Here is a 13,694-nt window from a genome sequence, read left to right on the forward strand (position 1 = left end):
TCAGTAACTTTATATCCGTAGTAGTACAAAACAACACATGGGGCACTACTAACATCAGATAATGTATTTTGATTGATACAAGATCAGAACTGTGTGATAAAGAAATATTCCAACAAATTCAGACATCATCAACTATTCATCACTAAGTGAAAAGCTGATGATCTTCTCCTTCCTTTGTTCTTGGTAGCTATTCATAATTTTGCATGTAAAATATTTTGCAAGTGTAACCTTGAGTAAGGTGAAACAAGGTCACAGCTTCAGTTCCTGCCGAATATGAAGAAGCAGGAGGCCTCTGAACATCAGTGGTTACATTTTCTCTGCAGTTTCTAAACTCTTTGGGTTGCTTTATGGCTTGTCATTTTAGGTCCTGCACTGTGATGGCAACGTTGAGTGTTTGCATACAACAGGTACTGCTAAGCACAGCTCACAAAACACTGAAGATGAAAGTAGCAGTACAGAGATAGGCACTGCTTGTTGAGATCATTTTTGGTTGGTTTTGACCTGCCGGTTTATCAGATAGAGAGCAGAAATGGCGGGATGATGTGTATTCTCCTCAGTATGGACATGCCAGTGCTGTCATATCAATTTTTACTGCAGTCAGAGGCCAAAATAACTCACTATACCACATTATCTGTAGAAAATCAGCCATTTTTTCTATTATTTGGCATCATTTTGTCTAAATAACTAACACTCAAAACACTGCCAACTGAATAAGTAACATAGTGATGACAATTTTAATATATTAAGACAACCCCTGAATGCATCAATTTCACTTTGTGAAGACTCTGAACGTTAGGAAGTTTCAAAGATTACAAAAACAGTGAAATTGATCATTTATAAATTATTATTTAGTGACAGACTGATGGATACTCAAGGTTGCCAGTGTATATGACAACACCTACATTCTCAACCGTCAGCCTGTAAATAGGCGCATTCATCCTTTCTGCAAGTGCAGATTTGTTGGATGTTGTTTTGTTTACTTCAGGTGGAGTTTTCTTCGGGTGGAGTAGACAGATCTGAGCAGGAACATGATGACTAAACACTGAATTCACATCTTGGCAATCAGCTGGAGCAGAGAAATGACTGTGAAACAACCAATTTGATGTGTTGAATTTCTCACTGGGTTGTCTTTGGGTGTATTCCATCAATTTAACCAGGGAACCAGATCTTATGAAGTTTTTGTGGATTTATTGATACTAATTCAGCATTTAATCCCAGACATGACCCAACTTAGCCACAGCCAGTCCTGTCAGCAGTTTATATGTTCTGCATTTTAACATGGAAACAATTTTCACCTATTGTTTGAAGGTCAGTGTTGTTCGCAGACGTTGTCTTCAAGTCATGTAAAAACCGCATCCCAAACTGTTGTTGCTTTCCACTTGAGATATTCCTCCATCAGGCTGATTTGTTTACATAATCTACACAAGTTGTCTTTCAGCACTAATTTTGTAATCTAAATAAATCTTAGAGGACAAAACTGTTTCAGATAAAAAAGCTGAAGCACCATTATTATGTGGAAAGCAGTTTTCATTTAGGCTCACAGTTTCTAACAGAACTTCTACTAAAGAGGATGAGTGGGTCACGTTTGGGTTCTGCTGTCCAAATGGTATTAAAGTACTTTTAACCGCTGCAGCAGTTCTCCTTATGCTTCGATCTGTCAAACACATTTTATACGTTCAGTTTTGGGTCAGTTTGGAGTACATTTATTTTGGATATTTACCCCTCGAATGAGCCTCCTTTACAAACTTCCTACATAGTCATGAATCAATATCATCCACAGATGTGTCAGCAAATTTCAGTAAACTAAATGGATGAGCTGTTTTTGAAAACTCAGAATACTTACAAACAGAAAACAAACGAACAAAATCCATTTACAATAAAAATTGTGATTTTGCAAAATGCATCCAATAAAAATTGATTGTTTGAAAAAAAAATGTGGCTGCCAACACTGGAAGAAGACAGAAGTATGTCATTCAGGTAACTTCGTGTCTGAAATTATCATTATTCATCATCTCTCACACAGCTACATGTCAACGTAGCCATAGTCTCCCCATTTCATGGGTTCATTTACTGTCTCGATCCAATCTAAGTTAAAGAGCTAATATGTTGCACATATTTTTATACACAAGGCTGTGTTTTCTACTAGAAATAACAAAGTAACCTAAAAAAAAAGACAAGCGGAGTAAAAATAGCATGAAGTACATATGATTATACAAAACTAAGTCATGTGTGGCCCTTTGCAGAATTCAGTCACATGGACTGTGTACTCATAGTGAGTCTTAGTTCTGCACGAGTATGAGAGGCAAATTGTCTGATAATGCACACCCGACAGAGAGGAAATTCTCCGCTATGAAACATTATAAAATGGGAATGTATTAATGATGAATATGAAAACATGATGCTGACAGAGTTAACCCCTCTCTCTGAAAATGGCTTTCGTTTTGTTGGGGGAACATTTAGACTTAATTTAAATCCAAGACCTTCAATTTTCACATCCACACTCAAACACTGAAATTCAGCAGCGTGTGAGTGACATTATATGTTAAGGTTCATTTACTCACTTCAGCCATGGTATCAGTTTGAACAACAGAGCTGCTGAATGAAAACACCTGAGTGAGGCCAACATCAGCAGGGCATAGGAAAATTGTCCAGCATTATGGAGCTTTTCTAAACTCTGAGTGCTGCTGCTGTTTCAAAGCTCTGCCAGTCTCAGCTGGTTTGATGGCAGAACACACTCAATGTGATTAAAATAAAAAATAGAGTCATCATCACTCTCCAAGATTTAAACTTCAGACACACAGTTACACACAATAAATGAATCCCCCCAATGAAATCTAATAGATGAAAGCAGCAGAAAGAACAAAGAAACCACTGTCATAACCATCAGTTTAAGTCAGTTTAGCAAATTTCTTGAGTCTGTAGTTTAGTGTTCAAATAAAAAACTGTTTCTGAAACACCAAAGAAATTAGCATATGTGGCAGAGGAGAGGATAAACGCAGCCTCAGCCTCAGCTGTGACAAACTGCCACAGCCTAAAACTGTCAACTAGCTACAGAAAAGTCAAGCCATCATACATGCAGCTTTTTAGAAGTGCTAACAGATGAAGTGTTGTCACTTCCCATTAAGTGTTTCTGTTTTCTAACTTAAGGCAAGGCACATAATGTGTTATGAGACATCGTGCAAAATAGAAGCTTTAAGAGCAGACCTGTTATCAAAATTCAAAGAAACAGATAGCCTTTTCACCCACCACTCACTGATGAAGAGCAGAGTATTGAGGGAGGAAGAGCAGGAAGAACAGGATAGAGATGAGGAAATATAGTCAGGTTGAGCCATGCATTCTTGAGGTTGGCACAGCAACCACACCAGCACCATGCAGCACACACTAGGTCTAAGCCGATCCAATTTAAGGGTAAACCAGAAAGTGGCTCATATAAGGAGCTTCTCTGCATCTGAAGCCTTTGTTGGGAGACACTGAACAGAAAAGGGAAGACACCAGAAGTATGCTTTCCAGCGTCCTGCAGAAGGCATTCTGGAAGTCCAAGCAGGCACGAGGCATTCTAACCAGCTGCTAGGTTAGGTTACAATTACAATTGCATTTTATCAGAGCTCTGAATGAGGCTAATCTTATCTTAGAAAGCAAACTTCTCCCACCAGAGACTTCTGACCTACAGAAATGATGCTGATGTGCAGCCTGCCTGCACATGTACAGTCAACAGAAAGATGCACAAGGACCAAAAAGATGCAAAGTCGTAAGGAGACACATCTGGGAGTTAAGAAGCCTTATACTATGTATATCTTGTATTTGTATGTCTGAATGTGTGTGTGGGCATGCATGTGAAGGAAAAAAAATAACCCTCATTCCAATACTGATACATATAGACATGCAAAGCAGAAAAAGGAGACAGACTGGAGCACACACACACACACACACACACACACACACACACACACACACACACACACACACACACACACACGTCCACATCTGCACAAAATACCACCACTTCAACATGTTTTCTTTCCCTGCTGCTTGTTGTCTTTTAATGTTCCTTGTGATTCCAAAGATGTTTGCTTCTTTCAGAAAATTAATGAACAAAACCTAAACCAAATTCTGAATAAACCATCTCCTCTCTGCTTCATGTGTTTATTCTTCAGGCTGTGAGTTTCAGTACATTCAGAATGACATAATTGCTGGATACAACATTAAACTGTCAAAGTGCAGCTCTAAGAGGAATACACTGGCAACAGAAGTGTGCAGTGTGAGATAAGGTTTGGTGTGCTTTTAATATACATATATTTAGAGACTGGGTCTTAACCAGGCAGGCACAGGGAGTTCAATGTTTCATGTAGAAGATCTGTTTTAGTGACTAAACGTCAGATCTCAGACCCACAGAAATCAAAACATGTGACATCTAATTATTTCCTCTGTATTCCTACTGAAATCAAAGCTGAAAATACTTGGCACTTCAAATAATATATATTTTTTAAAATTTCCTGTTAAATGTGCTGAAACACAGAGCCTGGTGAAATGTTCTACACATGAGGTCACTGGTTACAAATGTTGGATCAAACCTTGCTTCCATCTTTTCAGGCAAAGTTTGGGGTCATAAAACCTGCTTGCTGTTGTGTGAAATGCAAATAAATTTAACTTCTGGAATGTACATCCAATATGAACAAATTCTGATGTAGCGTCAGCAGACAGACAAACTGCTGTTGATAAGACAAGTTATTTTAAAAGCAAAATGAACAAAAAAAAATAATTTTTTTCCCAACCACAAGGAACAGACCAACAAGCTACTTCACAAATATGGCACCAGTTACAAAATATAATTTAAAAAAAACAAATTTTTGTTTTGTTTAAACGTTTCCACAATAATCAGTGAGATGTTGACTAACACAGGGAAAGAACTTTCTGGAACACCGACACAGATGTGTTTAATACCACTGCTATGGCTCTATTCTTTCTAGAAGCATGTAATTCTGGGATGTTTACATACGGTACTCTGTTAGGAAAACATGTCTGGACTAAGAAAATACTGGACTTGTTTAATCAGCATTAAAATGCACTAGGTAAGCTTTCAACAGAAAAAAAAACACATTTGAAATATTAGAGTAATGGAAGCAGTGAAATTCAGCCAAAACAAAAAATTACTTTGTCACTGCTGTGCAGTGAATATGCCAACAAAGAGTCAAGCCTGGACACAGAGAGCTCATGATCAACTCTGCTTTAACTGGTTTATTTATTGGTTGGACTTGAAACCAACCTGCTGCTCACCAGTTCTGTTCACCCAAGTCTTACCTGGCCTGAACCAGAACCACACTCTGCTGCAGCAGCACACACCGATCACACAGGTCTGAACCTATCAGGAGCCATGACCCATATGCTCATAACCTGCTCATCAACATCAGAAACTTACTTAGTGCCTTAGTGCTTTCTATATCTGAAACATAAACCAAATTCATACAATATCTCCTGAAAATGTCTGACATCCACACACACACACACACACACACACACAGCTGTATACATTCATTTCCTGTAGCCTTAACTATAATAGCCAAAACCTCATCTTCACTTTTAGTATTTGATTATGCAAGTGTGAGGACTTGATGTCCTTGTAAGGAAGAGACATTTCTAAAATGTGAGTGTGTAAACATGTCACATGAGTAAAGCTCAAAAACATAGACACACACCCACACACACAGGCACACACAAGAACTCCCCACAGCAGCATACAGTTTAAAACTCAGCAGACAACGTGCTGCTGGCTGTGCTGCCACTCAACTTAAACACTGCATCTGTCACTGATGGAACAGTAACATCAGGGTCCCGTTGTGCACCCCAACCTGTCCTGGCACCAGCTGGAGTACTGTCTGTGTTGGGTTGGAGGCAGAAACAAAAGACAAATTCCATTGTTCCGTGTTTTCTGGTAAAAAGCACAATCAAGTAGTCTTAAAAAAAACATGAGCCTTGCAAAGCAACTGAATGGTTTCAGGTTGATGATTGTCAATAAAAAAAGACAAAGCCTCTGTCTTTTGGTGGATGGGAAGAGAAAAGTTAATGCGCTGTTTCAGCTTGTTTCAATAAAAGTTAAAAAGTGCAAAGAAACATTATTCAACAGGCTCTATCTTATAATCAAGTTTGGAACATAAGGGAGGCTTATTTGCATATATTATAAGCAGCACCTGCAGCGGAGAGGGGCATTCTGGGTGGGTTAGGGTTGTAGGTGTTGGGGCTCTTATTTGGGCCTGGAGTAAAGGCTGACATACATCCCAGGAACTCAGGCCTCATCCTGGGGACACTGTTGGGTTACAAGCTGCTCGGATATGTTGTGTTGATGCCAGTTCTGGACTGTAGTTCACCTGAAACTTCCAGACTTCTGCACCAGACTTGTGACAGCCATGTAGTATGATGACTTGCAAAACAGGTGCGCAGCATCCATCTTCCATCCAGATGTTCTCCTCCATATACTAGTACATATATAAATACAGGATCAAATATATTTATATATGATCAGGTGTTATGTTTCTGCGGTGCTGAATGGACTTTTTTTGGCCACTTCCCAACAGGGTTGTCTCCTTTCCTCCAGGACAGCACTTCCATAAGCATCTTGTCTCCTCCAGTGTTCGGTCAGTTACCCAGATACCAAGACTGCAAATAAAGTACAAACACACTTCACATTCCACAATTAAATAAATAAATAATAAATGTATGAGCTCAGCCTGCACTTCTCTCTGAAGACTTTGTGAAAAATCTTATATATCATCTATAATTATAATCAACATAAACAACTTTAGAAGACGACTGTAAACATTCATAAATGCAAAAAATAAAACACATTTCCATTTGTAAATAAATCTATTGTTATTCCTTGTATAGGTAATTACTCATTTATAACGTGTTTATTGAAAAAATAACATAACGATTTGGAAACATATCCTGTTTCAGAACTTTAAAAGCACAGAAGCGTATAAAGTTGAAATTGGTTAATTATAGTCTTGACATAATATTTATGTCAAGAATATGATTTAATTTTGTCATTATCTCGAGATAACAATGATAACAATGATCTCATAAAATGAGATAATTTATCTTATTATCTCAGAAAATTAGCTTGTTTTCCTGAAATAATTGAGGTGATTAAGATGGGCTTGAAAGTAAGTTTGCTACACCTGGTTTTACCTGGATCAAAACCTATGACTACTGGGGAGGGCTAAGGTCATGATGTATGCATATTTCTGTGAATGAATAATCGGTAAAACTTAAAAATCACACACATCACAATATCAGCCTTTGTCAGACTTACATGACAAAGGATCAATACATCCTCAATGGGATGTGTTGTTCAGTGATGGAAGAGATATAACTGTGTAAGACAGAAAGGTACTGGAGATCATTCCTGCCAGCAGCCATTGCCCTCTGGAACAAGAAATATAATCTTCAAGTTAATTATTTTAATTTAAAAAAAAAAAAAAAAAAAAAACTACAAAATTGCAATTTTCCTCTGGGATTCATGAAGTACTTTATCATTTTATTTCATATTAAAGCCACACATGTTTGGGGTGATTTAAGTCTCTAAATTCTCTCTGGGAATGAGACCAAATCTGACTAAATATTTGTCATCCTGTGTTGGTTCTCTGATGGACTAGGATGAACTCCATACCCTCTGTGGCTGTGCATTTAAATAATATTTTATTTTGCGAAAACAAACTTTCTTTTCTCTCGATAATGAGATAAATAGTCCTGTTATCACAAGGAAACATTGTTAAAAAAATGTAAACATGGCCACTTTCGGCTTCCGTAGTGTTAAGATGGTTTGGTTACTAACTATTTATTCTAACCTGTGTAGCATCTACTCAGGTGCTTCATCAACCATCCTGTGTTTGTGTGATATCAATAGAACCCATCAACCTAAACTGGTGTTTGTAGGTAACACCAGTTTGTAAAAAATACTTTACAAAGAAATTAGTACATGATTTTCATTCACTAATCGTTCTTATGAACAAATTTGTTCATAAGTCTTACTTATTAATTTTTATGAAGATTTTGAAATTCTTGAAATCCAGTATTCTGGATTTGTTCATTCCATTAAAACACAATTACAAAATTACAGTAATGTATGCTGTCATACTTTACATGTTATTTCCAAAATAAGTTTTGGCAATTTACAAAGCATTTTGATTTTCTACAATAAATATTAGCAATTTAAATTAGTATTTTTTTTAATTCAATTTATCATCAATCATTCAAGAACAAGTTGCAGACAAGCTGTATTTTCATTCTATTGCTGGGATTCCTCACACTATAGGTGCAATAGACTGTACACACATGTGCATTAAAGAAACCACATTGAACACTCAACAGCATGCACTATACTCAATAATGTCCAAGTCATCTGTGACTCCCAGATCCACCAACTAAATGGGGTCTTTATTAATTCAAATTTACAAAAACAGTGGCTTCTTTACTATAATGATCAGTTTTATTCTGAGATCAAGATCAAGATCAACCTGAAGGTTTTATCTAATCAGATGTAAGCATTCCCTGCATCACATCTCAAAATGATGCTTGATGTGCTTGAACACAGAAGGTTGCAATTTGATTTACAAACTGCAGAAAGTACACTGTGTGAAGAGATAAAAATTTATTTTATATTGTACCACTTTTCCCGTTAAAACAATTTTGTAGCCTATGAACGTGTTCATTAATCTGATGGAGAGATTTGATTAAAAACTTCTCAAGTACAACTTAAGAACACATTTAAGAAGAATCATAAGAAGATATTGGTTAATGAAGATCTGGTTCCTAGAAAAGGTTCATGGGAATGCAGCTAAACTAACCCCATCACCAACCTGACACCTGCCTGACGCACCAGGAAGGGTTAATTCAGCAGCCACTTCACGAGTCTCTCTGTCAGAATGAATAATCCGTCATCCAATGTTTAAGTGTTACATTTGGTGAGAACTGGTTTTAGGCTTTGAAACATTGACTTTATGCATAAAGCTATTATACCTATATGAGGGAGTGTTATCGGAAAAGCATCCGTCCTATGGCTGAGTTCAGATTTTTTTAGTCTGTTTTTTAATTTAAGGAAAACATGAATGGAGTAATGATTTATTCAAGTTTGAGAATTATTCATAAAATAACCATCTTCATCACAATTTGAATAAGAAGATAGCTTGAAAATCATGTGGGCTTTATATTTCTAAATTAAGCTCTACGTTATCCGAAAATCAATACAAACCTGGGCTTGGTAAAGTCCACCGGGGTCTCGAGGGGTGACTCCAACAAAGGAGGATCGATTAGCTGGCGGGGTCCCAGGAGCCGAATATGCTGAAAAAGTTTGTTTCAATAACATCAGTCTCATACTTTCAAACATCCAAGCTTGGTTAAAGTTGTATTATTCAGCAGCTTTAACACTTAACTCTTCTCTACACCAGGTATTGTATTGCACACAAGCAAATGATTTGTGACATTAAATCCATGACAGTCTAGGATCTGTAAAACTATCCTGCATACTTATGAATCCTGGAGTGTGATTTTACTGTCACTCATCTCAGTCTGCAGCTATGCAGTTGTGGTATTTTGAAAAGTGGCTATTCAGGATATTTTAACTGACTTTAGACTGGCTGCAGCGTCAGCTGGTTTAATCAAAGCTTTAAGGAATTTCATTTTTCGTGAAGTCTACTTGACATTTTTTCTATCAATGTTGCACTATATCTGGTCTTAAGAAAAAAAGTGTTCTTTTCCTTTAAGTGGAGTTTAATTGTAATTAAGTCTATGTTGATCATTGTCTGTGATTTCTTTTAATTTTCTAGATGTAAAAAACTCAGAAATTTAACCAAGACAATGAGTTCGACAGTAAATGAGGTCAGTTTGAAGCTGAAGCTTTACGAGTCTATCTAACACTGAAAACACACTAATTTCTACAGCACAGTAAAAAGCACACCACCAGTTTATAAAGAAATAAACCAGTCCCTAATGAGGCCTGTCCTTTAATGCTCTTAAAATTAAAGTTTAAAAATAAAGACATAAAGTGTCTTCTTTGTTAATGCCTTAAATAATCTGATGAATGGCATTTCATTTTTATAACCCTGCAGTGTATCCACACTTTGGGTTTCACTGTTGTGGTTCTGTCATGAAGAAACCTGAATGTTTATCTCTTTAAGCCCAGATTGACTCCCCGGTGGTCACATTAGTCTCTGTTAGGTTCCACCAGCATTTATTTTGTGTGAAATGCAGAGTTTTGCAGATAGTTCTTAGCAGGGCCGGATTAAAAGTGCACAGGCCCTCGGGCCCAGAGTGTTCCAGGGGGCCCCTTCTTCACTACAACATTGTGAAAATTGTGAATAATACTCTGTGAAATGACATTTCTAAAATCTCTCAGCCAGTGGCCCCAATAGCAATACACTAGACACTGTGGTGTGACTATCTGGCTTTTATTTAAATTTTGTTTAATGTCGAAACTCTTGGTGTTTGCCCTACATGGGGCCCACATGGGCCCCAAGTGGGCGTGGGCCCCTGGGCCTGTGCCCATAATGCCCATTGGATAATCTGGCCTTGGTTCTTAGTTTCTTTTCACTGCTTGAATGTTTTAGAAGGAATTCAGGACAAGAGAGAAACAGTACATTAATATAACCATGCATCTCTCAGTCTATGACTACTTACTGGGTGATGTTGGGGAATTTGCTCCCCCATCAGAGGAGGATGTGGTGGCCTTTGACTCTGTAGGAAGTGTTGCTCTGGGGAGGGAAGATGGAGGACTGGTCAGGGAGGGTGCTGGTCCGGGAGGTGCCAACATCTGAGAGGATATGTAATGGCTGGGCACTTTAACCTGTGTGCTGCCATTCAGCTGGAAAATTTTTAAAAATTTGTTTAAAACTTTGCTAAAATATTGTATACTCAGAGTAAATCTTTTTTTGACCCAACCTTTAGAATGATCTGAGTAGAATTACACTAATAGTTATCTGGATAGTGTAGTAATACTAGGAATATAGCAGGGGAGATATTGTTGCATGTAGATGATGCAGTTGTACTCACTGAGCTGGGGGACTGATTCGCAGGATCACAGGCTAATGAGACCAGGTCTTTGAGTGGGTCTTGAGCCAGGTGTGGAGGATACCGGATTGCTCCGTGAGGGAAGTAAGATGAGGATGGAAAGTGAAGCGATGAAGAGGCGTGAGGACTACGAGACAGACCTGAGGAGAAACAGAAATAATTTTATGTTCATTGTATTATTCTAAACAAAAATATGAATGTGTGTGTGTATGGATGTGCGTATGAGGCAACGTGCTACAAACCACTGTGAACGGCTATGACTGGACGGTGGTGCTGAGTGAAAGAGCCCATTCTTGGTGAGTCTTCCTGATGAGATGGACTGTCCAGCTCTGCCTTCTTCACTGGAGGAGACAGACCTGAATAAACAGGTGACAAACACCAAATTTACTCAACTATTTGCTTTCTTAACTTGTTTGATACCTTCTACTTCTGAAGGATCCACAGTAATTTATGACAGAGAGCAGGTCAACAATATACCACACACAGCTCAGTCAGGTGAGATCTGCATTCAGTTCAATGAACTTCTAAAACAATGCCACACAGCCAGGTAACGCCGCCCCAGCATGCTTGGAAAATTAAGTTGCCAGTCATACTGTGTATGATGAGTTTCCTGACCAACAATAACTGAATACTTACTGCTGCTGAACTATTTCACTGTTTATTTATCTACCTCATACTAATGATGAACCCAACATAAAGATCCTCTTTAAAACTGCAGCTAGTAGCAAAGTTAACCACTCAAATAATATATGCATTCAAAATAAAGGGATTGGTGTCCAAACTTCTACCTATCAATTACAGTTATCATACAGATGATGCTCATTCATTATGCATTTACATAATATCTCATTGAGTAATACTAGCCTCTATCACTCTCATTTCCATTGCCTGCTCTCTGCTCTCCACCATGATCAGTGCCCGGGAAAGGATGTCTGAGTTTTACTAGGCCTCCATCTCCTGGTGTTTCCTCAGTATGAGTGCACGCCAGAGAACGCAGGTCTGCGGTCAGCAGTTTGAGGAAAGCCGCTTCACAAATTCCCAATAGGCAGCGGCAGAATATCAGCAACCACGATGAGTGAAACAATTGTTGTGCTTAATACCTTTGCAGGATGCTTGGCTTATAAAATGAGGAGAACAAATTTAAGTAGTTAATAAATGTAATAGGATCATCAATATGCCTTTGACCTGGAAAAAGCAAAACAAAAGTTGACTGGGGCTCAGTAGAAAGTGGGGGAGCTTCAACAGAGTATAAGAAATGCCAGGGATGGAAAACGAAAGCAGAAACACTGTGAAATTCCTGTTGATTAGAAAAATAAAAAAAATTGCTAAAATATTATCAGCAGCAGAAAGTTGAGTTCTACTCAGGTTGATCAAACTGCCCAGCTCCTTCCCTTTTGATCAATGTTTTATTTTATCATTTTGTTTCTAACTCATTCCTTCATTTAAATGTTTTGCTTTAGTATCATTATTTATCTATATATGTATGTTATATTATTCATCAGTTTTTTCCTATCACTATCATCATCATCATATTTTTTTTCTGTATTTGTAGAACAAAGGTTTGAAAATTTAGTGAGGTATGGTGATTTTAATTGTTGATAAACCTGTGCCTTTGTTGACAAATGCAGTAAGTAGACACAACTTCGGCACAAGATGGCAACCGTGTTGATGCATCATTCCAATGGACAGCAGCATCTGAGGCAGCATCTACGTGTATATATCTAAGTCTGTGAACATCTCCTGGACAGAGTACAAGAAGTCTCAGCAGCAGCTACATTCTGTCAGGGTCCTCATGAAGAACAACCTGAGAATTTTTCTACTGTTAAATAATATTAACATTTTAACCATTTCTTTAAAGGGGTGCTATTATGGTATTTGGAGTTTTCTGAGCTTTCTACAGTGTTACAGTGTTGAATCCTCATCAGACATGTGAACGGCACTGTTTTTTTATCACCTAAACGCATGTTTGAGTTTGAGTTTGAGTTCCAGCACGCTCTCCGTTCGGTTTCCATGGCGACGAAAAACGAGTCATTTTAGAGAGTTTTTTCTACTTGGAAATCCTTGTGACGTCCCGGGGGATAAGGTTCGGTGATTGGTTACCTTCTACTGGTTAACAAGGGCATGTACAAATACATCAGGGGGTGGAAAATGTCGGATAAAGTTATTTCGAACGATGGCTGGTGAGTTTACCAAAGAGAGACATCCTGCTGCATTCGTTGCTGTTTTCCACTTTGTTTTCAGGGTCTGATTCAGGTTCCAACATGTAGGGCTGTATGCTATGTGTTGACATTGTATTTTGTTTCTTTTTTTTTTTTTAGTTTATTTTAGCCTAATCCTTCTGATTATGAGAAGTTACAATGACGGCGAAAGCAGGTGCGGTGCACGCTCCCGATGTAGTGCAGTGGCGGGAGGCGGGGCTTAATGCGGAAGAGTCTCAATCCACTCGTTTTGCCCACAGGCTGATCTGACAGCCTACGGAGAGGGTCGGTCTGAAGTAAATAAAGCGATTTGTGACAATAACTCGATCAATCCCAGCCCTTCTTGGCTCTGAAAAAAAAAAAATTAGCCTGAAATGCACATAATAGTTCCACTTTAAAACACTGATTGTTTTCATTATGGTTCAACGGAAAAGAAAG

General features: G+C 38.1%; 1 protein-coding gene across 6 annotated transcripts in view; it reads right to left on the reverse strand.

The window, feature by feature from the left end:
- nfic (nuclear factor I/C) overlaps positions 1–13,694 on the reverse strand; it is a 32,958-nt gene that overhangs the window by 1,833 nt on the left and 17,431 nt on the right. For 2 of the 6 annotated variants that reach the window (XR_013771411.1, XR_013771412.1), the window contains exons 9-15: positions 11,301–11,414; positions 11,041–11,198; positions 10,669–10,852; positions 9,245–9,333; positions 7,307–7,419; positions 6,363–6,651; positions 1–5,873 (exon numbers count right to left, since the gene is read on the reverse strand). The exon at positions 1–5,873 is cut by the window's left edge and continues 1,833 nt beyond it. Coding sequence is in view for 1 of the 6 variants with exons in the window: in XM_079244568.1 (XP_079100694.1) it covers positions 7,318–7,419; positions 9,245–9,333; positions 10,669–10,852; positions 11,041–11,198; positions 11,301–11,414 (647 nt within the window). In the remaining 5 variants the exon portion in view is untranslated. Of the gene's footprint in view, positions 6,652–7,306; positions 7,420–9,244; positions 9,334–10,668; positions 10,853–11,040; positions 11,199–11,300; positions 11,415–13,694 lie in introns of those variants that run through there. The other 4 variants (XR_013771410.1, XM_079244568.1, XR_013771413.1 and 1 more) reach the window with 4 other exon arrangements.

The sequence above is a fragment of the Telmatherina bonti genome (assembly GCF_933228915.1).
Source record: "Telmatherina bonti genome assembly, chromosome: 8".
Classification (NCBI taxonomy): Eukaryota; Metazoa; Chordata; class Actinopteri; order Atheriniformes; family Telmatherinidae; genus Telmatherina; species Telmatherina bonti.